The sequence below is a fragment of the Hemibagrus wyckioides genome, linkage group LG16 (assembly GCF_019097595.1).
Source record: "Hemibagrus wyckioides isolate EC202008001 linkage group LG16, SWU_Hwy_1.0, whole genome shotgun sequence".
NCBI classification, from domain to species: Eukaryota; Metazoa; Chordata; class Actinopteri; order Siluriformes; family Bagridae; genus Hemibagrus; species Hemibagrus wyckioides.
Window position 1 is genome coordinate 8,882,191 of NC_080725.1, and position 27,986 is coordinate 8,910,176.

Consider the following 27,986-nt stretch of genomic DNA (forward strand, 5'->3'; position numbering starts at 1 on the left):
CCTGCTCTACACACCGGCGGTGGAAATGGTCTCACTGTGGAATTTATGTGGAATTATTAATAGGCTGCTTGGTCTCAATACTGAATCTCGTTTAGGACAAAACAGAGTAACTCCCCGAAGGACGAGGATTGAGACTATGAAGCATTTTACGGTAGCTAACTCACGAAAACAGAGACGTGACTAGTCATCTTATTGGGATTTGTTTGTCAGTAAATGGTTAGCTAGCCAGCTAACGCGTAAACGGGCTGAGTAGCTAGCGAGCTACAAACAGCTTTGGCTAACTATGCGAAAGCCCTTTAGCTGTTTGCTGACACTCTTTATTTTAGATGGCAACGTTGTTAAATGTTTGGGTTATAAGTGTTATAAACGCTGATAAAGCAGTTAGCCTATTTTGTGCTGTTTATCTATTACACGGATAGTAGCAAATCAACTAACTCGCTAGTTAAATGTTGTTGCTAGGTGATTATTCAGAAACGGTCATCATTTTAAACACTAACGTTTATGTGTAACTTCTGTTATTAGCGAAAAGAGACTTTACGGGTTGAGTAGCTCCCTTAGGGGCGGAAGATCTTAATCATCTATGAATATGCTTGTTATTGCACGTCGGTTTATAGTCTAGTTTTTCCCTAATGACAAATTTATTCAGTGTCGATTTAAAATCAGCAAGTAGTTAATTGGCGAGTTCTAACAGTGAGCTTTGGCTAAGTGATTATCTCTGGTTATACTGACTAAATGCTCTGGATAATGTTTTACTAGACAGTGAATTTGAATAGAGATTAAGCTTTAAATCGACTTTTAATTGTTTCCACAGAGTTAAACAAAACATACTCCTTCCTTAGGATGGACAATTACTTCAAAGCTGCTGTATGTGACTTGGACAAACTCTTGGATGACTTTGAATCAAACACAGGTTAGAGAATTTGCCTTGTGTCCCTTTGTCCTGTAGCCTCATCTGAAATGGAGAAGCTTGAAATGTCTCACTGCTCTGTTCCCTATTCTTTTCTGGCTCAGCTGTACTCCTTACTCTCCCTTACTAGAGTACTACCCTTCTATAATGGCTAATAAAATGGGGAAAAAAAAAAAAAAAGGGACTCCTCCCTTTTTTGGGAGACTCCTCCCAAAAAAAAGCAAGTGATCTTCAATCTTTCCTTAATGTAGAATGTAGTTTGTGATGTCCAGTGTTATGACAAAATAAAGGACAACACCGCTATGCGAAACACATTCAGTATGTTGAAACATGGGTTAAATTGATGTTGTGGAATTGTTGGTCGATGCTGTATGCAACTAGAGATCGATAGCTGGTGGCTTCCTGTGAAATGACATGGGCGACACTGACTGTTGGTGACACGATGTGGGCATGTCCCGCTATGTGACCAAAGATGAGGAAAGTTGAACCTTATGCAAATATGGAGTGACTTGGTGCAGCGAAGTTAACTGTTTTGGAATGCAGATTGGTGACCAGTCACTCTCTGTAGCAGAGAAGAGAAACCATCGAAATCTGCCGATCTTCCTCAAAAAGAAGCTTCATTTATGAATTTGTGATGAGAGAAATCAAAACCATGTAGCAGCAACAAAATAAATTTAGGAACTGGTCTTTATCAGAGTGACTTGCAGTTCTGTTTATTTTGATATTTATGCTTAACCCTTGTAATGTGTTAGAAAGCTGCCCACCTTTTTTGTGTTAGCAGGTCAAATTTGACCTATGACATAACTCAGCCCAAAATGCTCAAAGAACAATGATTATCATCCAATATCGTTTTAAACCTCATAGCTAACTTGTTGTGCATGGATACCCATGTAAACACTGTTCTAAATGTTACTTTTTTTGGCCACATGGATGATTTATGTAAGAACGTAACACTCGTTTTCAATTAAAAAATGTTTAAATTCTAATTATATTTTTTATATTATTATATTATAAATTATATTTGCTATGGTGAAGACAATGGGTATTTGTTATCTGACCATAATAGATTAATATTAGAACATACCTCCAAAAAAATTGCTTGTTTTTTTTTGTTTGTTTGTTTGTTTTTTTGTTTTGTTTTTTAATATTATTAAGCATAGTGACATCTGTTGTGTTACGGGTTAATATTGACCTGCACAGATTTATGTTAGGAAAGAGGTAAAAAGTCATTCCTTTTTTTACATAATCAAACATTCTTTTACTCAAAATTCATGTGCATGAACCACAGAATGTGTATATACACTATATTGCCAAAAGTATTCGCTCACCTGCCTTGACTCGCATATGAACTTAAGTGACATCCCATTCCTAATCCATAGGGTTCAATATGACGTTGGTCCACCCTTTGCAGCTATCAACAGCTTCAACTCTTCTGGGAAGACTGTCCACAAGGTTTAGGAGTGTGTTTATGGGAATTTTTGACCATTCTTCCAGAAGCGCATTTGTGAGGTCACACACTGATGTTGGACGAGAAGGCCTGGCTCTCAGTCTCCGCTTTAATTCATCCCAAAGGTGTTCTATCGGGTTGAGGTCAGGACTCTGTGCAGGCCAGTCAAGTTCATCCACACCAGACTCTGTCATCCATGTCTTTATGGACCTTGCTTTGTGCGCTGGTGCACAGTCATGTTGGAAGAGGAAGGGGCCAGCTCCAAACTGTTCCCACAAACTTTGGAGCATGGAATTGTCCAAAATGTCTTGGTATGCTGAAGCATTCAGAGTTCCTTTCACTGGAACTAAGGGGCCAAGCCCAGCTCCTGAAAAACAACCCCACACCATAATCCCCCCTCCACCAAACTTTACACTTGGCACAATGCAGTCAGACAAGTACCGTTCTCCTGGCAACCGCCAAACCCAGACTCGTCCATCAGATTGCCAGATGGAGAAGCGCGATTCGTCACTCCAGAGAACGCGTCTCCACTGCTCTAGAGTCCAGTGGCGGCGTGCTTTACACCACTGCTTCCGACGCTTTGCATTGCACTTGGTGATGTATGGCTTGGATGCAGCTGCTCGGCCATGGAAACCCATTCCATGAAGCTCTCTGCGCACTGTTCTTGAGCTAATCTGAAGGCCACATGAAGTTTGGAGGTCTGTAGCAATTGACTCTGCAGAAAGTTGGCGACCTCTTCGCACTATGTGCCTCAGCATCCACTGACCCCGCTCCGTCAGTTTACGTGGCCTACCACTTCGTGGCTGAGTTGCTGTTGTTCCCAAACACTTCCACGTTCTTATAATACAGCTGACAGTTGACTGTGGAATATTTAGGAGCGAGGAAATTTCACGACTGGATTTGTTGCACAGGTGGCATCCTATCACAGTTCCACGCTGGAATTCACTGAGCTCCTGAGAGCGACCCATTCTTTCACAAATGTTTGTAAAAACAGTCTGCATGCCTAGGTGCTTGATTTTATACACCTGTGGCCATGGAAGTGATTGGAACACCTGATTCTGATTATTTGGATGGGTGAGCGAATACTTTTGGCAATATAGTGTATATGCTTCCCACATGTGTGGCAAGTGGTACTGTTTTTTCTATCCTTGCTATTGGGGCAGGTCTGGCACCTCCTTCTCTTGATCCCTCTGGCATGCTCTGGTTAGTTCCTTGTGCAGCTTTCTGGTCTGCATGTAGCATGAAGTTCTCTCACAGAGTTGACAGAGGTTTGATTTTGGAGCAACCACTGTCATTTTTCAATGTGGGGATTCACCAGGGTCCTCACCAGCTTCTCCAAAAAAGCCTCCTCTTGTAGGGTTTTCCCCATGTTCTTTTCTGGAAATATTTCAGTCCATACTACAAATGCATTGTATGCTGAGACTTTCAGTATATTGTAAAAGACAGCCATTGGCCATCTTCTGTTCTTCCGTTTGCATGTGAAGATGGCAATGACCTTGTCTAGATTATCAATTCCTCCTTTGTTTTTGTTGTTACTCATAATCATGTTTGGATTTTTGTCCTCCCTACTGCTCACAGCAGCATTCTTGTGAGGAGTGGACATCACAGAAACATTTTTATTTTTTCTGGGACAGTATGACAGAATTGTAGTTGATTCTGTAAATGCAAACTTGGAGGAAAGACGAGCCCTGTCTCTTATTCCAAGAAGTGCAAGAGGAAGTTCAGGTTTTATTTTTCTTGACCATTACCACCATGTCACTTTGCTCTCTCTCAATATCACTTTTATGACCAAAGATATGGTCAGTAACCTAATAGACACTGAATCTCTTGCTCATGTTGAAACAGACTGATGCTGCTGCAAAATGAAACTGATAACACACATGAGCATTATTTATAGATAGTAACATTCAGAGAATTCTGTGCATATTGTTCACACCCCATCCCCAAAAATTATCTAAAATATTCTGTGAGAAAAGTTGTGTTCCCTTGCGGTCAGGTGTCCCCATGGAAGACAGGGTGGGTGGGGGAAGGGGTAAGCTGTGTCTGTGTGGTGGGTAATTGAGTCAAATTTGATTCACAGATCAACCCATAACTTTTATATGATGCATGTACGCATATAACAGTCAATATTCTCCGTGGGTCATATTTGACCCATAGCACCACAGATGTCACTTAAAAAAAAAAACCTTTAGAATTTACTAAAATGGTGACAGTTTCTTTTGTTGTGTTAAAATAGCTGTCTTTGAGGATATCATGAAGCCTTGTTCCAACAGAAAAAAGTAAATAGTAAATAGGGTCAAATTTGACCCTAACACAATATAAGGGTTAAAATGCAATTCAAGGAAAGCTGTAATGATAGTTGTTCTTCTTAATGCACTTATTGGAGTGCAAGCATATCTTGTCCTGATTGTGATTACCTGAAGTGTTTAAAATTGTTAAAGTTGCCAGATACTTGTTATTAATGTACTCTGATCAGGACCAGGGGAAAAAACTGGATCCGGACATCTCTAGTCGGCAGGTAGTCAGTCAGCATTATGGGTAATGTAAGAAACCATGAACCAAAGTGAAAATAGGTCAATGTATCGATTAAAGGTAGACTAAACCCATTTCATTTCATTGCAACATGCTTTTGACACAGTTGTTGAGATGTAAATCTTTTCTACTCGGTAATCAATAGCACAATTTTAGAGTCTGGATTGAGCCTGTGTGTCTCTGCTGTAAATGCCCCAAAACTCTACACGGTCCATGATGAACTTCATCCTAACTTCCTTGCAATAGTAACCAAGTACTCTGTAAAATCACACTTCTATCACAAGCACTAATATTTTTACCATAGCACAGTAGATGCGATTGTAAATCATCAAAACATTTTTTAAAGTATCAAATAGTTGGTTATATGACTACACAGGAATTCATATCATAAACTAAATCTTTTCTTTCATTCCAGAGGAGGCTGAGAACACATCTACGACGTTCACAAATTCTGTGTGCCAGAACCCAGCCATCTACTCCCAATGCTTTATACCTGAGCCATCCACAGTTTCACAAACTCTCCCTGATGTTAATTCCCTGCACTATGGTCCAGCTGCACCTATTAGTGCCCCTGACCAAATAGATCTTGATACAAAAGGGAGGGTGTTGACTGGTGTTGACCTCCTGTCCTCTGTTGACAGCAGAGCTTCCAAAAGCTTGATTCCTCCTTGTCCAGATAGGTCTTTGAAACCTGTATGCGACCTTGTTAATGATACAGGATCGGCCAGTCTCCCATGCACAAACAGTCACGATGCTTTCAGAGAGCTAGAGGTTGCTGAGAAACAGCTTGAGGAAGAACTACTGGTAGATTTTGATAGTCCAGCTGTTATATATCCAGAGAACGTAAGGCCTGGGCATGATGATTTACAGGGACTGGATGCTGGTGGCCACTTCGATGGTCCCTCAAACTGTTTTAGTTTGCTGGATGTTATATTACCCGCAGCTGTGGAGAGGACTGCTGAACATCAGAATGTTTCAAATGACCTAGAGCCTTTAGATAATAATGAGGTTCAGGCACCTCAAAGTAGCTGTCCAGAGGTGTCGAATTCATCTAAACTCCAAAGCAACTCCCGATGTATTTTAGAATCTGAAGTAACCCCCAATAACCTGATTTCTTCAAGTGTAACAGAGGAGAACACTGCATCAACTTCTGATGTCAGTACAGGTCTGCCTAACGTACCAGATGATGAACCCTTTGTGGATAATGGTGACAGGGACCAGGAAATTAACATAGCCATTCCCACCAGTGAAAGGGAATCTTCTCTATCCTGCCTCCCCATGGCTGTATCCATGTGTGGATCTCTTGTAGCCTCTTTAGACCAGGACAAGATGGTGGTTGAAACCAAAGACAGCACAGAAATCCCTCCTTCTGAATCTAAAGAGAGTCCGGTCACTGAAGAGACTGAAAATGTAATTGTTACAACTGGTGAAGTTGAGGCCTCCTTATGTCTTAGCCAGCCAGATTCTTCACCTGAGGATGATCCTGAACTGGTACAAATAATGTCAAACCCAGAAGCGTCAGCTCTTCCAGTCTCTCTCTGTAACAGGACATTTGAATGCAGCTTACCACTTTCAGAGACTCTCATCGCTAGAGATTTGCCTGAGAGTATCCAAACTCCCAGCAATACGCAGAGCCCAGATTATCCAATAGAGTTTGATTTTACCAGTGATTTCCTTCCTGAAAGTGAGCAAAATATGATGATGGTAACTGATGAAGAGCTAGATGCCTATCTGATGGGTGAGTCACAGAGAAACAACTGTGAGGTATCAGCTGAGAAATTTGTGGATGAAGGCTTTTCAGAATTTAACGGGGATCTCGAGGGAGAGTTACGAAGCTGCCCTGTTGATTCATTTGCCTCACCTGAAAGTGACCGATCTCTTCGCTTTTTAGATGAGAGTGAAGGTTCCAATGTTTCTTCCTCATCTCAGGAGAGTAGTCCCTTGAAACCAGACACCACACAAACTGATAATAATATGGAAGATTTGCCGAGTTCGACTGCGATTCGGTCAGCCTGCAGTGCAAACCAGTCTCCATGTTACGGTGGAGCCCGACCAAAGCAGCTGTCCAGCCAAAACATAAGATCATTTCTACCACATGACGGACAAAATAGCCAATCTGAGGAGAATGTTTCAAGTTCTGAGGAGGAGAACATCTCCCCTGTAACCCCCATAGTGAGGCAGGCTTCTAATCACAGTGATGGTAACTTTGAAGATACCAGTCATATTGACAGTAGTGATCACATTTATGGCCATGAAGAGCTTTCAGAACCACCTCCTTACCCAGGAGAGGTTTCTGGAGAAGCAGTCGATCAGTCAGGAACAGAGGATAGAGGCCTCGGTTGGAGGCAGCCACCCTGGGTCCCTGATTCTGAGGCACCTAACTGCATGAAATGTGGGCAAAAGTTCACTTTTACCAAGAGGAGACATCACTGCAGAGCATGTGGCAAAGTAAGTCACGTTCGTAGCTTTCATGTTGCAGCCTTAACTGTTAATTGTGGATTGTAAAATTGATTGCTAGTCTGTGTTATTCCTCTAGGGGGCAAAATAGAGCACTAAACTCAAGATGTGTCCCAAATGGCATGCTTAGGCACTGTTCTATGTTATTTTGTAGTATAAAAGGTGTGAGGTAGTGTTTTCACATTAAATATTCACATGTGCCTGTATGATGCACTTATTCACCTGAAAACACTAGGTTTTGGACACTTCATGCATTCAACACTCAGCTTTATTTAAAACTATTTTCAAGATGGCCAATGACAATCCAGTGGACACATGTTGTGTGATTTATTTCAACAATTTAAAAATTCACCATGTTCTGCTAAAGCTGGTGGTATCACATTATGTGCACTTGACATCAGTTTCCATAGTTTTGTAAAATGTTTATGGTTAGGTAGAAAAAAAAACGTTTCATTTGAGATGATAATACCTTTCCAAAAATCCATACACTAGACAGTAGAGTACATAGTGCATAATCTAAGTGTATAGTACATAATTTGGCACACAGAAGTCACAAAAGCTTCAGTGCACTAAACTCATCTATTAAGCAAATGACATGGATTTCTTTATTAGCAATAAAAATGAGATGAGAATTCAACATATAATACCAGTTGACCCACCTGACATTGGGATAAGTGTAGTTAAAATGCATTTGACACCCCTGTTGAAAGAATGGCAACAGGTGGTGCACATTACTCCTTAGAGTATGTTGCCATACTGTGCCGAAATCTACTAATAATAAATGCACACAAGTGACAAGTTATTATTGAAAATACCTGAATAACCGTGTAGAGAAACATAAGTAGAATCTCCAGACTGGTGTTCTGCATCATGTAATTAAGCAGTTCCTATCTTCACGTTGTGAGGTGTGTAAACACTAAGAAGGCCCAGTTGACCTTTGTTATAATGGCAAATGACTAAATGGTTTTCTCTATTTGGAAACTGTTTTAATGGGAAAAGTAACTAAAGTTAAAGCCATATTGGGCTGGTATTTGTGGCCAAAACTGTACATTAAGTGAGAGTGATACACATTCTTTAGTGCAATTACATGTGTGGAAAAAAAAACAGAGAAACTGTTCTTCATGTGACTGAGAATGTCGGTATAGGACTTGATCAGCAACACTTTCTTATTCTGCCTGTCAGCAAGACATCCATCCAATATATACAGAGAGATACTGTTACAAAGATAAATGTCCATTTGAGAGTTTAGTGGCACAAAAACCACAGGCGAGTGGTCTACAGGGATGAGGAAAAATTTATATGATCAGATCAGAGCCATCCTTCATTCTGTTCTTGACAAGTATAAAAGTACTCTCCCTGCACAGTACATCTATCCTGTAACACATCTGATTCAACTTATCACCTACCTGTTAAGCCCTTAATGAACGAGGTAGGCCAGGTGTGTTGAGGGTAAGGAAAACTGTGCAGAGAAGATAGGCTTCAGACTGGACTTACACATGTGTGTTGTGAGGAATTGCAGTGTGAGCACCTTTGTGTAGCGATTTATAAGAAGACCTCAAGTAAGACCTGCTTCAGAAGGAAGAGTCACTGTAAAGTTATTCTTACCGATCCCTTTAACTTGTTATGAATCCTTTCTGTCCTGAGGGGGTGTTGTTTTTCGAGGAGACAGTACTAACATCCACAGGGCTCACTGAAGTCAGACAGTCCTCTACTTCACCATCAAAAACTTTTATTTTGTTCTTGGTCTAGCACAATTCCATAAACTTGTAGAATTGATGCCAAGACACATTAAAGCTGTTCTAATGACTTTATTTTGTGGGTTTTTTTTTTTTTTTTTTGAAAGTAGATTTCATGACTTAGTAGTTATCAATTATGACACTTTTCTAGACAATGCCAAGTTGTTCAGAATACCTGAAAATATTTATTTCCAGTGATTTAGCTTTTGCTGATTTATATATCTGGTTATAGGTATATTGTGCCATTTGCTGCAACCGTAAATGCAAACTGAAATACATGGAGAAGGAGGCTAGAGTTTGTGTGGTCTGCTATGAAACTATCCAAAGAGGTAAGTAATTTTTTTTCCTTGTCATCATCACTCACATTCACATTGAATGCTGTACAACAGCTCATGAAAGTAACCTGAATTGGTGAGATCTGGAGAGATCCAACTCAATCTGCCGTTGTAAAGGTGTGAGTCGGACAAAATGGCAAAAAGATTTCTTTTTAATCGACTGATTGGGTTGTTTGAAGCTGTATTTGCTGTATGTGAGAGAACCTTGGGTTGCTGCTGGTTGGTACTGGTCTACTTCCAAAATGCTACTCAATACATCCATTTATCATTTCCACTTTTACACAAGATAAATGAAAGCAGACATGTTCCTTCCATTTCTGTAGTGAAGAATTGTGTTACAGATTTATCAGCACTGGATGATGGGATCGCTTGTAAATAATTTTTTGGAGTTAATAGTCTGTTAGACAAAAAGATGATATTACGAATGAGGTTTGTGGTCAGGGTCACTTTGTAGCTGTGGGGCATATTGGTATCGCTTTTAAATGTAATATAGAGTGTCTATGAAACACAAGTGATTTTGTTGTTAATGTAATATTAATTAGATTGTACTAGAGCCAGAATGCGGTTAATTGACTGCAGGGCTACAATGAATCTGTGCAACAAATACTAGAAATCAACCAAATGCTTAGTTAATTGTAGGGATGCCACAGTACTCAATTTAATATTGAACCGTTCGGTACGACAAAAAAATGACTGTGTGCAAGCACCGTTACACACGAGTTACATACGCAAATGGAAATACTTCCTGTATGACCGCACATCTGCAGTGCCATGACCAGCGATATCACTGTGTGGAAGCAGGATGGCAGAGCAGGTAACACAGTCATCCAAAAAGCAACAGTCCATAGCTGATTCCTTCCAGCATTCATACCAAACTGATTACGAGAGACACAAAAAAATGACAAATGCAGTAGGGGTGTTCATTGCTAAAGATTTGCAGCCGTTTTCAGTGATCGGTGATGTGGGCTTTCAACACCTTTATAAAAGTGCTCCACCTGCAATACACACTACCGTCACATACTTTTTTTTAGGCACCGAGGTCATTCCCAACCTCTACGAAAAGATGCGCAAAAAAATCAAAAACGAATTAGCTAAAGCACAAAGGCTTGCTCTAATAACAGATAGTTGGACCTCGCAGGCAACAGAGAGTTATCTCACCGTTACTGTTCATTACTTGGTGGATTGGGAAAAAAAGAGTGTCGTACGTCATAAGAAAAGTTGACAAATGCTGCAAATATTGTGCATGAAGCTGACGTGCTGTGAGCTGCCGGTGTTCATTTTTTATATATCTTTATTTTTCATATCTCACTATTTTCAGTACACTGTAAATGTGTACAAGTTTTGCATTAAAGTAAAATAAAGAGAATTGCAACCAAAACCAGTTTTTTTTCTTCTTAACATCTTACTGTTCCTGTCACCTAAGCAAAGAATAATAATAATAATTATTAAGAATAATAATAATAATAAAGAAAAAAAAACTTTAATTTGCCAGACCATCCGAACTGAAAACCGTGGTTAAAAACCGAGGTACGTATTGAACCTTGGGTTAACTGTATTGTTGCATCCCTAGTTAATAGGAACATTTAAAGTAAAGGTCTACTTCCACCTTTTCTGTCTTCACCTTGATGTCATGTCTTTTACCACAGTGTATTTGCATCAATGTAGGCAGAGCACACTGTGTTAATGCATATCTCCATTTATTTTGAACATACATACAGTTTGTTTAAATACAGTTTACACAGAGATGTGCTCAGTGGTAGTTTGAACCTTCAAGACATGTTAATAGACAGACGTATGATGGCAAATATAGTTTAAATTAAATTACAGTTACTATTTTATCCCTATTTTATCTGGTGGCAAGGAAAAACTCCCTGTGATGATATGAGGAAGAAACCTTGAGAGGATCCAGGCTCAGAAGGGAACCCATCCTCATTTGGGTGACACTGGACAGTGAATAACGTAAATGTAAATAATGTCCTTTCTACAACAGCAACCAAGGGCTAAATATGGCCATGTACTGTTTATATTATGATCCTACACTGCACAATATGGCATGAATATTGTGTTTTATCTTGGCAGGTTTTAGCAAGTAATAATTTAAGAATGTTGGTTTAGATCTGTACAATAATCAAATCACTTTTCTGTTGAAACAAGTGTAGATTTGAGCACTGAGAATGGTGTACATGCCAAAGAATGGTGTCAAGTCGGTGTCTAATTGATGAAACTGTTGTCAGTGGCAGGAAAACATGACCACATGTGATAAAATGAATCTGAAGTAAAGTGTATCATAAAGTTATAATGTTTCTTCATAAGCCATTTATATCCAGTGTCCTAATGTTTTCCTGACTGATGTGTTCTGTGGAAGGGTTTTTTTTGTTGTTTTTTTTAATGTACCACTCTTCTCTAGGAAAGTCTTAGCAGATGTATTTACTGTTCATTGACTCAGATTACTGTGTAGATGTATAGTTCAGTTGACCAACAGACACCTGTCCTTAAAGCATAACAAACGTCAGAAACATAGGAACAATTCTTATGCTTTCTTAAGAGTTGTATTTCTGTTTTTGTTAATTTTGGTGCACTTGCACCATCTACTGTTAGATTTTGATATTTGGTAGTATCCTAATCCTAAATATGAACCTAAAATCAAGAGAAAGGAAGGTTTCAGAAGTAAAATACAGTAGGAGAACGATATTCTAAACACTATATGGATGTTTTTCACCTTCCAGTGTTTTTGATAGCAGTGGCCAATTTTATAAAGCCATAAAATCTACAAACCAAATGCAAATGTAGTTTGACTTTATTTGATATGAAGAGTTCCTCCAGAATTTTGCAATCACAGGAATGAATGCAAAATCGCAGTACACTTGGTCTCATAAACTGTTAATGTAATACATGAACCATCAAGTGATCTTAATATTTTATTGTTTTATTAGCAGGAAAAAGTTAACTTATAGAACACACACAATACTACACTCTTAATATTTACTTATTTATTGCTTAAATATACACTTTAATACATTTACTGCTTAAGTATACATGCATTCTATATTTATTTATTTTTAAGTCAATCATACACTAGGGTCACATTAAGAAAGGAGGGCACTATACCTGTTAGCTCCATACATTAGTTTACAGGAATGTGTTTTGGCATCTTGTAGATCTGTAGGTCCTGTACTCCATTATCACACACATGGACTTGAAATGTTTCAATTACGTACAAGAATAAACACTTAAGATATTCAATAGATATGAAATGTCTGGAAATGTAAGAGGAGATGGCATATCCATAGCATTACTCCACTCTGCTTGGGAGTTGGTATAGATCTGCACCAGCAATCCTGACTCAAACAGCTTTTGCTGTGTGTGTGTGTGTGTGTGTGTGTGCATAAACAAGAACCTACAAAAATGGCAGAGTGATCCTATAATGCAGCATGTGATGTTGATTACCAAGGTCCTATTGAAGTGAGATTTGTAGCTGCTAGAATGAGTCATTAATTTATAAACAAAAAGCATCAAGAAAGCATATGCTGTTTTAGTTTGCTAATTTGATAAGTGATGCATAGAATAGATCCATCCATATCCATATATCCATCTTTGTTTGCCAGAATACATTTTATTGTATAGAGTGAAAATGTTGTTGTGAATAAGACTTTTTGTTTTTGATGAGCTCTGGTGGAGTCTTAAAAAAAGGTGTCTATCAGCACAGATCCATTTACACATTAAAAGGAACATTAATCATCAGTGTCAGCACATGAGGGTGAGCAAGACAGAGAGACTTATCTGCTGGGTGGTGCCTCTGGGCACTGGTTGTCCTTGAATGTGTGTGGCATAGATCCACCTGGGATGCACAAGACTGCTCTCAGACTCTGCTTCAGCTTTGGGCAGAGATTCAGACACACACACACACACACACACACACACACACACCCTCCTCTTCAGCGTCAGGACAGGAAAGCATACGTCACCTCCCTCTGTTCCTTCGGTCGTTTCTCAGTCCAGGACAGCCATTTAATACTGACTCGTCCATCTTAGCAGGCATTTGATGGAGAGAGGAAGGTAGGACCATGATTGTTATTGTAGAGGTTAGATCCAGGACACATAGGAGCACAGCATGATCGCATGAAAGTGGGCCGCTCACTATCTGGAAAGAGGCTGTAAGGCAAAAGAATGCCTGCCCTCTCTCTCTCTCGTTCTCAACCCTTGCTGAGTTCAGGCTGAAATGCTCCAGGGAGATTGAACTGAACACATGCACCATGACTAAGATGAAAGGAAATTCAGGTTCATAATTAAGGTAAGATATTTTGCTACACCAAATAAAGTCAGATTGATTTCAGTCAGAAACAGATTGATAAATACTGATTAGGCTTTATGACACAAGTTCCTTGAAGTCTCCTTGACACTAGCAAAGCATCTTTTCGGCACTGCTTGTGCTCAGGACAGTTACATTTACAGCCTGGTTGAAGGACACACAGAGTGTCTGACATAGGTTGCCATCAGCATCATGAGTCATTTGAGTGCCTTTGTTGTGTTGTTGTGTTTTCTGTTTATACTGCCAGTTTACGTGTTCATTCTCATCAGAACCATTGCCAGCGTAATCGAGTCGATGAGGTTCTATGATGCTTAATCAATATACCGCAAGGCGAGGCTTACTCAGCAATTTGGTTGGACTCAGCAGCTATGAATGCCACATCTGGCACTAGATCTCAAAAGCAACTTTTACTTACCTTAATGCATAATCAAGTCCTGTGGTCTGCTGTGGTTTTCCAGTTTAGCGTACTGTCTGTAACTGTGTGTTTGAATTAATTGTTTTGTTTAAAATATTAGTGTCCGAGTAAAAGATCCTTATTAAACCATGTTCATCTTTTAATAAGTTTATAGACCTGTTTATAGAATTCTGTCAGTGTAAGTATATTTAACCAGTGTCAGCTCTGGTTTTTTAACCAAACACCATTAATTATTCTTCTGCACTGACCTTTTTTTTTTATTATTTAAAATGAATGTTATTTAAGATGATGAAAGTCCTAGGGTTGTAAACATGAATGGTGAATGAGAACGGGTTTGACTTACATTCTCATTCTGTTCATTGACAAAGCTTATGTCATGAATCTATATAGAAATAACACAAGTCATGCATGTAAAGGTGTGGACATGAACGTACACACGACCATGAGGATACAGATTGTCTTAAAGCATCCTACTGTTCACATATAATGTTTAGCATAGCAACTTATTTTAGTACAGCACAAAAATAAATTTTGAAAAATGGTGGGATTGGTGCATCCCCAGAGTGTGTTTTTGATTGATGATTTGATTGCTGTATTTTTGTAGCTCAGGCCCTTGAGAGAATGATGAGCCCTACCGGGCCTAGTCCAAATCCAAACATCCCATCCGAGTACTGCTCCACGATTCCTCCCATGCAGCAGGCTCGTGCAGCAGGCACTCTCAACTCCCCGCCCCCCACCGTCATGGTGCCAGTTTCTGTTCTCAAACATCCTGGTAATGATGGTAAGCACACGCTTCTACCTTGCTTCATTGAGCCAGTTTTGAGGGTGTTGCATATGGTTATTAACAGCCCCAACTCACTCTCCCTAGCTCAGTACAAGTAGAAACATTTAGTTAAAACCTTGGCTAAGAGCAGGTTGACGCATTCACTTTTGGCAAATGCATGGTTAGCTCTGTATTCGCTATTATTTATTTGCTAGGATTCCCAAGAGAACAGAAGCATGTCTGGTTTGCTGATGGAATACTGCCTAATGGCGAGGTGGCAGATACCACTAGGCTTTCTATAAGGCCACGGAGATCCTCTCAGGAGTCCAGCCCGGTTACGCCAGACCCTCCAACGGTATGGTTAAAGCAAGCTAGATATGAAAGTTGTCACAGTTTTGTGCTCTCACAGATGATTATTACTGGAATAAACACTAGCTTTTCAAGCACTAAGTAACATTGATGACTAGAAACTATTAGAGAGTGTTAAGGCACAAACACTCTTATGGTTATGCTGGCAGCAGAATGGAAAATGTTAACTTGATCTGGTGAACTGCCTGTGTCCTCTTCAGCCCACTAGCAAAATCCCAGAAGCAAGTGACGGTTCAGCACACAGCTCTGAGACTGGTTCAGAGGCACTAAGGAAGGCACCCAGTGGGCCCTGGGACTATGCGTTACTCTGTGGCCTGGGCAGCAGTGTGCAGCAGGCGCCGAGTCTCCTGCCTGATGATGATGGTCTGCCACCGCTGCTCATCACCACAGGAGAGGAAAATGGTGGGGGTGAGAACGGCTACATTGGAATTCTTTTGTAAATTGTAAACTGTTTTCTTGAATGACAGGATCAACCCAAAAACAAGTTGAAGCACTTTTTGTACAGGAAATAAGACTTGACTATTATGTGTGAAGAACATGCTGACAGCACTGAACATACTGTACACATCAGTAGTTCAAACAGAAATGTTCTAGTCTGTTTTGGTCAATTGTGTTAGAAATGTTGGTATTATGTGGAATACACCGTGTCCTTACGCTTGAATGGATAGCATTTCTTTCAGGCCAAGTACAAGTACATGTATTCAGGGGTATATAAACATGTAGTTTATACTTCCCTCATTTACATAGTGGCCCTGAAAGCATGTGTTCATGCCTGTAGGATGCTATGCTTCTTCTTTATAACATTAGCTAAGAAAAAGCATTTCTGTAAGTAAAGCAAGTCATGTTTTTATTGTGCCGAATCCCTTTTATAATAGAAGAGGGGTTTTTTTTCACTCACGTAATGTTATTTTTTTTCTTTAACCAGCATTTGCTGTAGTGTTGGTTGCTGCGTTGTGTTATTCGGTTGCTAGTAAGGAATACCTTGTGCCAAGTTTTACATTTAAAATATTGTAGGTTGGTGACGTGAATTATACCATGACGTTGATGCAAAGGTATGAGCAATGATTGCTCATTGGTTAAGGCTCTAGGTTATTGATTAGGAGGCCAGGGGTTTAAGCCCCAGCACTGCAAAGCTTTCACTGTTGGGCTCTTGAAGAACCTTGAAGAACCCTCTTTGCTTTTTTTTTTTTTTAAACACCCTACAAATATCCTGATATTTTATCAGGATATTTTTATATAAAGGTTTGTATTTACTCTAAGTACACGACATGGTAATATGTAACTTTGGTCCCTTTTGCAGATTTGTTAGTGGAGGAGCGTCCCGCTGTCTGCCAGATTATGCTGCTTTTAGAGGAAGGAGGTCCGAGACCTTTGACATTTGTGCTCAACGCCAACCTCTTGGTCAATGTGAAGCTGACTACATGTATGTCTTCTGATTACTGAATTAATTAAATATAGCTCTGAATACACCATTGGTTTGTTTGTTTCATGATGCTTGTTTTTTTCATTTACTTGTGTTTTAGATTGTGGGAAGAAGTGCTGGTGTATGAGCTCTAATGGTCTCCAGGGTGTCGGACAGAGAGATCTGGCATTCATTATTGAGCGCCTCCCCGAGGAGAACAGTCTGCCTAGAGACATCTTCAGTCTTTATATAAGCGTATACCAAGATGCTCAAAAAGGTATGTTGTTGACATTAGTCAGAGAATAAAGAATATAGGAAGGTCATGTTGATGTTGATCGAATAGCTTGTGTTCTCTTTCTGAGAATTGCCTTTTTTGTCTACAGGGAAATATATTGAGGAACTCGGCAATGTGACTTTTGCAGACAGTTTTCTGGGAAGTAAGGAACACGGTGGCTTCCTCTTTTTCTCTCCGAGCTTTCAGCCTCTGGAAGGTCTTGACCTGCCTCACAGCTCCTTCCTGTTTGGGGTCCTTATTCATAAATTAGAGGTACCCTGGGCAAAAGTGTTCCCCCTCCGCTTAGTACTCGGTATGGGAGCAGAATGTAATGGTGAGTCTCGCATATTTTGCTTTTAAAATCAGAACACATCTTGGATTACTTCTGCAAAGTTATGAATACCTGACAGTGCTTTAAACAATATACACAGTAATAGTCACTTTGTTATGAACACCACAATCACTTCATTATAAACACTATGTAGAGCAGGGTTCCCCAACCTTTTTTGTACCGTGGGGGGGCGATAGAGGGAGCTCATTTTAGCTAGGTTTAGGTCGAGTTCACACTGCACGATTTTTAAAGGGGTCGGATCACTGTTGCTTTCACACTGCATGACTATCTGGCGGAGCATTCAGTCACTGCTGCGTTCACATCGCATCATGGATAGGTGACACAAGCTTTCACAGTGAATGACTTCACAAGAGGAAGAATCACCGTCTGCGCGGGGAACAATGATTGTGTTCTGCAGAATTGACCAAATGAATAATTTTGCAATGTGCTGCTGCTGATGCGGCTGGTCAAGCAAATGTTTTTGCTTTATTTTGGTTTGATGTAATTGTAAAGCTTATTTATTCTGATATATCTATATATACTTTTTTTTTTTTTTACATATAAAAACCTATAAACACTATTAAACTATTATATTGTGCTCCAACCGAAGCCATGCTTGCTGATATTGTGGTCTGTGACTCCTCCTCGAACTGACCGCTGCCCTGTATCTCACTCTCTTACTGGCTGTAGGTCATCGCCGTGGTATTTTTCAGTCAGAACTCCTTTCACACTGCACGATTTTGAGTCGCTGACAGGTCCAGATATTTAGCTTGCCAAATATTTCACGGACACTTCGGCGATTCTCTTCGGCGATTCTCTCAGATCGCATCTTTGATCATTCACACTGCGCGATTATCACTTGCATGCACAAGCTCGGATTTGCCTCTGATTTCTGGCATTTGTCAGCGATTTCGCAAAACCTGTCGGCAATTCAAAATTAGGGCTAAAATCATGCAGTGGGAACTCGGCATTACTGCTGTATAGAAAAACCAGTGGCTTCGTCAAATGCGGGAGTGATGCTCGTTTATTGTTTCTTTGTGGCCCAGTACCGGTCCGCGGCCCGGTGGTTGGGGACCCCTGATGTAGAGTAACAGTCACTCCTATGAACAATATCTACAGTCACTTTGTTATGAAAATTGTATATACTAAGTTAGACACGGTGTTATTATTCAGTTTATTATGAACACTATACAGTAATATTCACTTCATGAACACAAGATACAGTAGGTATCAGAGAGGGACAGATAGATTTCTTAGAATGATGGATAGATATGGAGAGACTTCTAAGTTTCACAGTTTAATATGTAAGGTTGTTTATGTGAATCCAGCCTTCAGATTATGATTTTCCATATATTCAGTTACAGCAGAACTCATTCTAGTAGCTGTGTCTAAATAGATGAGTGAAAGTAATATGGGATGTTTCTGAGGTTGGCACTGGCTAATAAAATGGATTCAGGACTTTAACTAATTCTCCATCACAAGCAACACAGAAAATCACTGCACACTAATTTTCCAGCATGCTATGTAATTATGATCTATACATTCACCCTGATCATACTGAGTGTTTTTAACAATTTGTTGGGCCGCATTGCATTACTTCAGGAATTGTTGTTGGCACAATTGCTTATAAGTCTGCCTGTTCCCTTGTTTAAAATGAATATTGCTTTGCATCCATTAACAAAAAGAGAATATCAGGATATCACTCTATACTCATATTCTTTACTTCTTTATTCAGGAAAAATGTGTACATTTTTGGTCAGAATGATTTTTAATCATGTAGTCATAACTCAAGTTTTAAACCTACTTTCTTTCAACCTTCTTCCCCACATGTTGCTTTTTTTTGCCAGTGTATCCCTGTCCTTTGGTTAGTGTCCGGTTCCGTGAATCTGTCTTCAGAGAGACTGGGCATACCATCATGAACCTGCTTTCAGTAAGTGACACCTTTTAAACTTTTTATCTGCTGAGACACAAGTCACACAGCCTTTCACATAACATGTTTCACATGTCCAGCATTTGGTCATTAAAGATTTTAGGCACATAATGATGTTGTCGTCCCTGATATTAGATTAGTTCTAATTTATAGCTTCTTGGGTGATTTTTTTGGACCTCACATGCTTTGATTCTCTGATTAAATGGCTACTCGGTTGATTGCCTCTCTGCCCTAATGTAAGTCTTCAAGACTGTCCATTTTGTCCATTCTTTAGATTTCTCAGACCTAATCTATCTCTTTCAGCCTAATGTTGCACAAATATTATACAGCATATTGGCGTGCTTGTATTTGAAAACCTAATTAAGTTAAAGTATATCTTGACTGTCAGGTGTAGCTGTACTACCTAGAAATTGATGCCTGTGTTAACTGAAATTTATTCATTTTATTACAGGACCTGAGGAATTACCAGTACAGTGTGCCTGTAGTTGACAGCTTGAGGATCCACATGGAAGTGGGGAACAGCTATATTGACATACCCAAGTCAAAGTTTAATGAGGTGATTTCCCAAACACTTTTATGCATTCACATTGTTCTAAAATATTCTTTGTCATTCTAAACCATGTATTACTTGCAGATGCTGAAAGTGGTGAATTCTTCCAATGAGCATGTAATAAGTGTTGGGGCTTGCTTCAGTACTGAAGCAGACTCTCATTTGATCTGTGTTCAAAATGAGGATGGAAGCTACCAGACACAAGCCAATAGCATTCAGGGAAAGCCCAGAAGAGGTTAGATGGTTTTAATACTTCTCTCAATGTAGATTTGTCTTTTACTAAGCTAACATGCCATTGTCATCATCTTAATTTAATGCTTTTTTTTTAGTAACTGGTGCAAGCTTTGTGGTTTTTAATGGTGCTCTGAAGGTCTCTTCAGGATATATTGCCAAATCTAGCATAGTTGAAGGTACCGTGTCAAATCCTTTTTAAGTTTTTCTAGCTTTAAATACACATGCACAACAAGGATGTAAACAAATGTCGACTTTGTAATGTAAGGTGTGACGTTAATTTAGATAGGAGAGTTTTATTTATATATATATATATATATATATAATTAGTATATATAATTAGTATATATAATTAGAGCCTTGAATAGCTGTTTCTCTTTCTGGGAATCCTTCAGATGGGTTAATGGTGCAAATCCCCCCGGAGACAATGGAGGCTCTGCGCCAGGCCCTACGGGATCAGACAGACTTCCGAATCACCTGTGGAAAAACTGACACACCGCCAGAGGACAGAGAAAACGTCAACATTCGCTGGGTGGACTGGACGGCTCCTGTCAATACAGGGTAATGCAAATGCTCTGCTAAATTTCAAGCTGATCAATTCTAATTGAGAGCTTATGGTAAATCCACTTTGAGTGTTTGAATAGTTTGTTTAGTTCTATGAGAATGGCTTTTATGAATGCTAGGTGCACTTAAGAGTCTGCATAAAACACATGCTTTAAATATCTGGTTTACCTCCTACAGCTACCTGAAGCATGTTTGCTTGCACTGTTTTATTTAGAAGGTTTTCTTCAATTAAAGGTTAGATTTCTGTTGTGTGTGTGTGTATGTATATACACTATATTGCCAAAAGTATTCGCTCACCTGCCTTGACTCGCATATGAACTTAAGTGACATCCCATTCCTAATCCATAGGGTTCAATATGACGTCGGTCCACCCTTTGCAGCTATAACAGCTTCAACTCTTCTGGGAAGACTGTCCACAAGGTTTAGGAGTGTGTTTATGGGAATTTTTGACCATTCTTCCAGAAGCGCATTTGTGAGGTCACACACTGATGTTGGACGAGAAGGCCTGGCTCTCAGTCTCCGCTCTAATTCATCCCAAAGGTGTTCTATCGGGTTGAGGTGCAGGCCAGTCAAGTTCATCCACACCAGACTCTGTCATCCATGTCTTTATGGACCTTGCTTTGTGCGCTGGTGCACAGTCATGTTGGAAGAGGAAGGGGCCAGCTCCAAACTGTTCCCACAAAGTTGGGAGCATGGAATTGTCCAAAATGTCTTGGTATGCTGAAGCATTCAGAGTTCCTTTCACTGGAACTAAGGGGCCAAGCTCAGCTCCTGAAAAACAACCCCACACCCCTCCACCAAACTTTACACTTGGCACAATGCAGTCAGACAAGTACCGTTCTCCTGGCAACCGCCAAACCCAGACTCGTCCATCAGATTGCCAGATGGAGAAGCGCGATTCGTCACTCCAGAGAACGCGTCTCCACTGCTCTAGAGTCCAGTGGCGGCATGCTTTAAACCACTGCATCCGACGCTTTGCATTGCACTTGGTGATGTATGGCTTGGATGCAGCTGCTCGGCCATGGAAACCCATTCCATGAAGCTCTCTGCGCACTGTTCTTGAGCTAATCTGAAGCCCACATGAAGTTTGGAGGTCTGTAGCGATTGACTCTGCAGAAAGTTGGCGACCTCTTCTCACTATGCGCCTCAGCATCCGCTGACCCCACTCCGTCAGTTTACGTGGCCTACCACTTCGTGGCTGAGTTGCTGTCGTTCCCAAACACTTCCACGTTCTTATAATACAGCTGACAGTTGACTGTGGAATATTTAGGAGCGAGGAAATTTCACGACTGGATTTGTTGCACAGGTGGCATCCTATCACAGTTCCACACTGGAATTCACTGAGCTCCTGAGAGCGACCCATTCTTTCACAAATGTTTGTAAAAACAGTCTGCATGCCTAGGTGCTTGATTTTATACACCTGTGGCCATGGAAGTGATTGGAACACCTGATTCTGATTATTTGGATGGGTGAGCGAATACTTTTGGCAATATAGTGTGTATATATATACACTACTCAAAAAGTTAAGGGTATTTGGCTTTTGGGTGAAATTTATGGAAAATGTAAAAAGTTCACGCTACAGTGATATTATATAATGAAAGTAGGGCATTTAAGTAGAAGCATGCAATGGTGATTTCCTCATCTCAAAAAATTTATTGAAACAAAAGCCATAACAGTGTTGGGTATACCACAACAAAAAATGTCAGTGTCTCAATAATTTGTCATGTGCCCTTGACCATCAATTACAGCTTGACAAAGACGTCTTATGCTGTTCACGAGTCGACTTATTGTCTGCTGAGGCATGGCATTTCACTCTTCTTGAAGAGCAGCACTCAGGTCATTGAGGTTCTGGGGTGCAGGGTTACGAGCCTCTACACGGCGACTCAGCTGATCCCATAGGTTTTCTATGGGATTCAGGTCTGGAGAAAGTGCACTCCATTTGAGGTACCCCAGCCTCCAGCAGCCGTTCCCTAATGATGCGACCCTGATGAGCTGGAGCATTGTCGTCCATGAAGATGAAATTAGGCCTGTGGTGTTCATGCAGGGGCACAATGACTGGATTAATGATGTTATTCAGGTAGTATTGGCTTGTCATTGTATCATTCACAAGATGTAGGGCAGTTCTGTATTGAGTAGACACACCTGTCCAGACTGTAACACCACCACAACAGTGGCTGATGCATAGCGCTCTCCTTGATGTTTCCAACATCGTTGGCGGCCATCATTTCTGCTCATTGTGAATAGACTTTCATCAGAGAACAGCACTGAGGCCCACTGGTCCCTCGTCCAGCGTAAATGCTCCCTGGCCCGACGCCTGTGCGCGGTGGTGTGGTCAGGTACCCTTGCAGGTCGTCTTGCACACAGACCACGCTGATGTAAACAGTTTTGCATGGTCTGACGTGACACTTGGGTGCCTCTCACCTCCTTTAAATGTGCCTGGAGTTGAGTGGCATTCATCATCCGGTTCCATCTTCCAGTCTCTCTATATCTCTGTTTCAACCTGCTGATGACACTCTAAGCTCAGTGGCCACGTCCCTCTGAGAACATCCTGTTTGAAGCCTCGCAATGGCGGGGTACTGTTGATCAATTGTTAGGTGTCATCTTGGTTTCATGATGTCAAAATGTGAACAGCATGATGAAGAGGACTGTTTAAATACCAATTCTAATTGAACCAGAAAATTTATTGGTCGATTCATGGATCAAACACCAGTTGTGAATTTTGCCGTTGAGCACCTTGTTAGAGAACAGCAAGTTATGCAAAAAGTACTGAAACACTGAACAGTTGGACATGTGCATTCAAAAGTGTAGAGAAGGTCAAATTAAGTTCACCTGTAAAGGTTATAGTGCATTTTAGGTGCATCCCGAAATTTCACCTGAAAGCCGAATATCCTTAACTTTTTGTGAGTAGTATGTGTGTGTGTATATGTATGTATGTATGTGTGTGTGTGTATGTATGTATATGTATATGTATATGTGTATATATATATATATATATATATATATATATATAAATATAAATATATATATATATATATATATATATATATATATATAGATACATATAGCTTCAGAGACATTTTATAACTTTTTTTAACTAATTCTTTTATTAAGAGTGGCAGTAATTCTGAGCAAACTGTACTTAAATAGTTTTGGGCATATGTAGAATAACCTAAACAGCTTTATTGCACTTCATAGATATCTTGAGAACCATTGCTCTAGTAGATATTCCCTCAAATAGGGTTTTGACTATGGCGTTTGTGTTGTCTAACACATGTTGTGTTGTCCACCTCATGATTGTTCATTAGGTTGTGATCTGGAAGGCCATTCAGTGTCCCCTGAATTCTCAGCCTAAAAAAGACAACTCCTGTGTTTAAATAATAATAATACATTTACCCCGGTTAGCAGTGACGCTTCCATGTAAGGCAGGGGTGTTCAGTCTTATCTGCAAACAATCGGTGTGTGTGTGCAGGTTTTCATTCCACTCAAGCAGGAGTCACACCAGATCTCTGTTTAATCTGCTTGGTTGTAATGAAAACCTGCACCCATGCCAGCCCTTTTCGGAATTGGACAACTCAATCTTTGGGTACAAATGCACCCAGAAAATGCTTCCCACAACAAACCCTCAAGGTGCCACTGATATTCTTCCTTAATTTGTCCCCTATCTGTGTGTGTGTGGTATATTTTTAGCATCATCAGCCCCATAGACGGCAAGTCTCTAGAGGGTGTGTCCAGTATTCACATCCAGCAGGACTCTGAGTTTGAGATGGATGGCCGGACTATCAAATGCACAGAGGTGCGCACTCATGGAATTTTGTCATTGAGCTTTAATGAGAGAAAAACAAAGTCCACTATCCCTTTTTCTAACCTGCTGTTTTTCCCACTTTCCCACAAGGTCTTTTACCTTCTGAAGACCCCCGACTGCACCCTCTCTGCCGTTCTCTCCTCCTGCTCTCAGTTCCAGAGAGAGATTGCCACTGCCAGCTGTGCAGCGCTGTGTCCTCACCTCTCTGTCCTAGTTGCAAATGGAATTAACCATCTCGCACTTCGTGTCTCTACTGACACAGACATGGTAACTGTCGTCTCAAAAACTGTAAAATTTTCTAATATAAGCAATGTTACAGTGTTGCTACAACAGCAGTTTGTTCTAGTAATGTGGATTGCTCTGTTATATAAGATAGAACTTTATTAATCCCGAAGGAAATTCTTTTCCCAGAGACTGCTGCAGATTATAAGAAAAATAAATTTAAATGACATATAAATGAAAAATAAATGAAATATCTATATATACAAATGCATTCAAAAGTACAAAATGTATTTGAAAATACAGGTTGGGGCGCAAACACTTGCCTTGTTTGAAGGCGAATGAAAGAAAAATTGTGGCTGATAAACAAAATTTATTTTTTGATAATGAAAGAACATTTCAAATTATGCTGTTTTAAACAAAATATCTTGAAGGTGGTGGTCACCGTTCTCTATGCACTGATGCAACTGATTTCTGACGTTTCCCTCTACACATTCCAACATGTTTGAGGGCAATGTGCCCCGGACGGCTCATCTCAATTAGAGGCGACATCCCGTGGGCGGTGCGCTCGCCCGATCTAACGCCCTTTGATTTTTTTTTTTTATGGGGATACCTCAAGGCAGAGGTTTTCAAACATCGCCCCACAAACCTGCTTCAGCTGAAGAATGTTATTTGGCAGGAAATGGCCCGAATTCCGGTGGACATGTTGGAACGTGTAGAGGGAAACGTCAGAAATCAGTTGCATCAGTGCATAGAGAACGGTGACCACCACCTTCAAGATATTTTGTTTAAAACAGCATAATTTGAAATGTTTTCATTATCAAAAAATAAATTTTGTTTATCAGCCACAATTTTTCTTTCATTCGCCTTCAAAAAAGGGAAGTTTTTGCGCCCCACCCTGTATAAATGAAAAATAAATTATATATTCTATATATACAAAAAAAAGTGCTAGGGAACTAGAACATATTGCACATAATATATTACCTGTGCCGACTGATTTTCTAGGTTATAGATTGTACATCAGTATGACAGTCTATGTTTAACGTTGCACATAACAGTACTATTAATCAGCATTGATTACTTGTTTTAATTTATATTTTATCGCACTGTGTTTTTCCCCCTCCAGGTTGAGTACCAGGCCGGGTCAGGTGGAAGCCTTCTGCCTCAGAAATATATGAATGAGTTGGACGGAGCACTGATACCTGTTATTCATGGTGGAAGCTCCTGCGTCCCACACCAAGCCATGGACATGGAGTTGTTCTTCTATATTACACAGACCCTTTGAGTGTGACGGATGAAAGCAGAAAAAACGCTCCAGTGACAGGGATGTTGTCCCTCCTTTAAACCAATTAATAGTGAAGCTGGATAAACAGCCAAATAACTGAGCAGATGTGGTAAACTCTGACAAGGTATGGAAAGTGTGCAACTTTTGGAAACTGCCTGTAATTGATATCAGAGATCTAAAGAAAGATTTTTACTGTGTCTACTGGATGCAGTTGGTTAATGTTTTATGGACCCATATACAGAATAGTATTTTCTATGAGATTAGAGAGAATGAGAGGCACTGAATTCTTTAATGAGAAGGATTTTTGAGAAAGTAGCTTTTGAATCTGCAGTAAGTTTCCATTGGTCCATTCTTGATGTTACTCTTGGAAGAAGCTTCATACATTATTTCTTTAAATACAACATGTGGTCCATCCTTTACTACACAGGAGCAATTAAGCTCTTAAATATTTTCCAAAATTTGTACATGGATTCATCTCTCAGTTGTGTTAAGCTTTTATTAAGCTTAAAGACTATTTTTGCAATAATTTCACATGTTAAATAAAGATTATATTTTTGATAGGCCATTATGTTAGTTTTGCAGTCTCATTGCAAAAGAGCTGAACTTAAGTCCTATTAGGACCATACCCTTGACATACTCATCCATTACACAGTGAAGAAAGCATTAATAATAATTATAACATTGATAAAATGCTGAAATATAAAATTACGTAATATTCTCAATTATTAATCTGTTAAAGTAGAATTATATTTAAGAGTAGGCTACAAACTTTTCAAACCCAACTCCACACCTTAACACTACAAACAGCAAATCTTTTTTTCATAAAGGCTGTTTTAATATAAATTATTTTTAGTGAATATGTATGTGACTTGATATCAGTTCAAAGTCATGTCAGTTTAAATGACAAGTAATGTAGCTTTCACTAATCCCCTGGTCTGATCTTTCAAGACCTTGCTGACTTTATAATATCTGACACATTTTGTATTTCTTTTTGTCCCATCATCATCACAGTATTACCACAGTACTCCACTATATAATTCCTCAAGCAGAACCATTTTTGTTGTCTTACACCATCTTGCCAGATGCTTAGGTAGCCTAAACCTGGTGGCTTGTGTAAGTATGAGAATAATTGTTTTGCAAGAGCCCTGAATGGCATCTTATTCCACTGACAGACAAACAAACAGTGACATCCAATGAAATAATGCTTAATGCAGCAGATTGATTTTGCGTGCAATGTGAACACGATGCATACTGTGAGAAAAAGCTAATCATACTGCTGCCATGCTGACTATTACAGATGATTAGCTCACAGTATTAAAGTGGAAGAAAACACTATAGTATATTTACTAAGCAAAACAATACAACACAACTTTATGTGCATTACAGAGTGAATGAAAAATCAATAGACACCAATAACATTAGGGGAAACTTAATAAAATTGCCAATGTGTTTTTCTGCCAGTTTCTATGGTGGATTACAGAGAAAAGAGATTCATTGCATTATGAGAACTAATTTATTGAGTAAGTGCAGAAAAAGGTGAAACATGTTCTTGAAAACCAGCATAAAATGAAGTTCTTGGATGCCAGCCATGGACAGGTTCCAAAATACAGAATATGCACTTTCATAACATGAACTTAATGACCAAGAAGTGATTGTATGTTATCAGATTTCATGTCATGTGTATACATGATACTGCATTTTCAGTTTGTGCTTTATTTTTCTTGCCTGAAGATGATTGTGATTAGATGATGTATAATGCTACATACATCAAACTCTGTCTTCATGAAACCATATAAAAGAGCCTGCCAAATGAAATGATTCAACTCTGTGTGTATTTTTAAAATATCTATCTTTTTTGGGGGGTGGGTTACTTGGGAAAGATTTGTGTTTTGTTTTGTTTTACTCTTGTTTTTGATAATACGGGTTTGTCAGCATCCTGTATACAAAATACAAGCAAAGTTAACAAGAAATATAGTATGTAAATGCAGATCCTTGTTATGGGCAGATAAAGATGAGATGTGATTAATCTTGTATGATGTTCTGCTCATTTCTATCTGGAGGTTCAGTTTGGGGTGGTTTAAATTATTTTTCTCACCTTGTACTTGTTGATTTCACTGATGAATCATCA

The 27,986-nt window shown here is 39.6% G+C and overlaps 1 protein-coding gene across 6 annotated transcripts; it reads left to right on the forward strand.

Moving 5' to 3' along the window:
• Window positions 1–27,217, forward strand: zfyve16 (zinc finger, FYVE domain containing 16). Of its 6 annotated transcripts, none has more exons than XM_058411592.1 (18): window positions 1–151; window positions 812–910; window positions 5,302–7,334; window positions 9,312–9,408; window positions 14,743–14,919; window positions 15,117–15,256; window positions 15,471–15,678; window positions 16,571–16,693; window positions 16,794–16,949; window positions 17,056–17,280; window positions 19,125–19,207; window positions 19,659–19,763; window positions 19,842–19,992; window positions 20,087–20,167; window positions 20,384–20,549; window positions 24,240–24,345; window positions 24,445–24,621; window positions 25,700–27,217. In XM_058411592.1, exons 2-18 carry the CDS (start codon window positions 841–843, stop codon window positions 25,856–25,858), a joined length of 4,257 nt encoding a protein of 1,418 aa, XP_058267575.1. In that variant the 5' UTR covers window positions 1–151; window positions 812–840; the 3' UTR covers window positions 25,859–27,217. The 6 variants fall into 6 exon arrangements, with proteins under 6 accessions (XP_058267575.1, XP_058267577.1, XP_058267576.1 ...); XM_058411594.1 differs by having other exon boundaries at window positions 15,471–15,672; XM_058411593.1 differs by having other exon boundaries at window positions 840–910.
• Window positions 27,218–27,986: the final 769 nt, after the last annotated feature.

What these genes read in the sequence shown, in the direction of transcription:
- zfyve16 (XM_058411592.1), top strand. Translation starts at nt 841, where the DNA reads ATGGACAATTACTTCAAAGCTGCTGTATGTGACTTGGACAAACTCTTG. An exon ending in CAAACATCCTGGTAATGATG is followed by an intron (nt 14,920 to 15,116) that starts GTAAGCACACGC and finishes TTTATTTGCTAG; the next exon opens with GATTCCCAAGAGAACAGAAG. An exon ending in ACGGCTCCTGTCAATACAGG is followed by an intron (nt 20,550 to 24,239) that starts GTAATGCAAATG and finishes GTATATTTTTAG; the next exon opens with CATCATCAGCCCCATAGACG.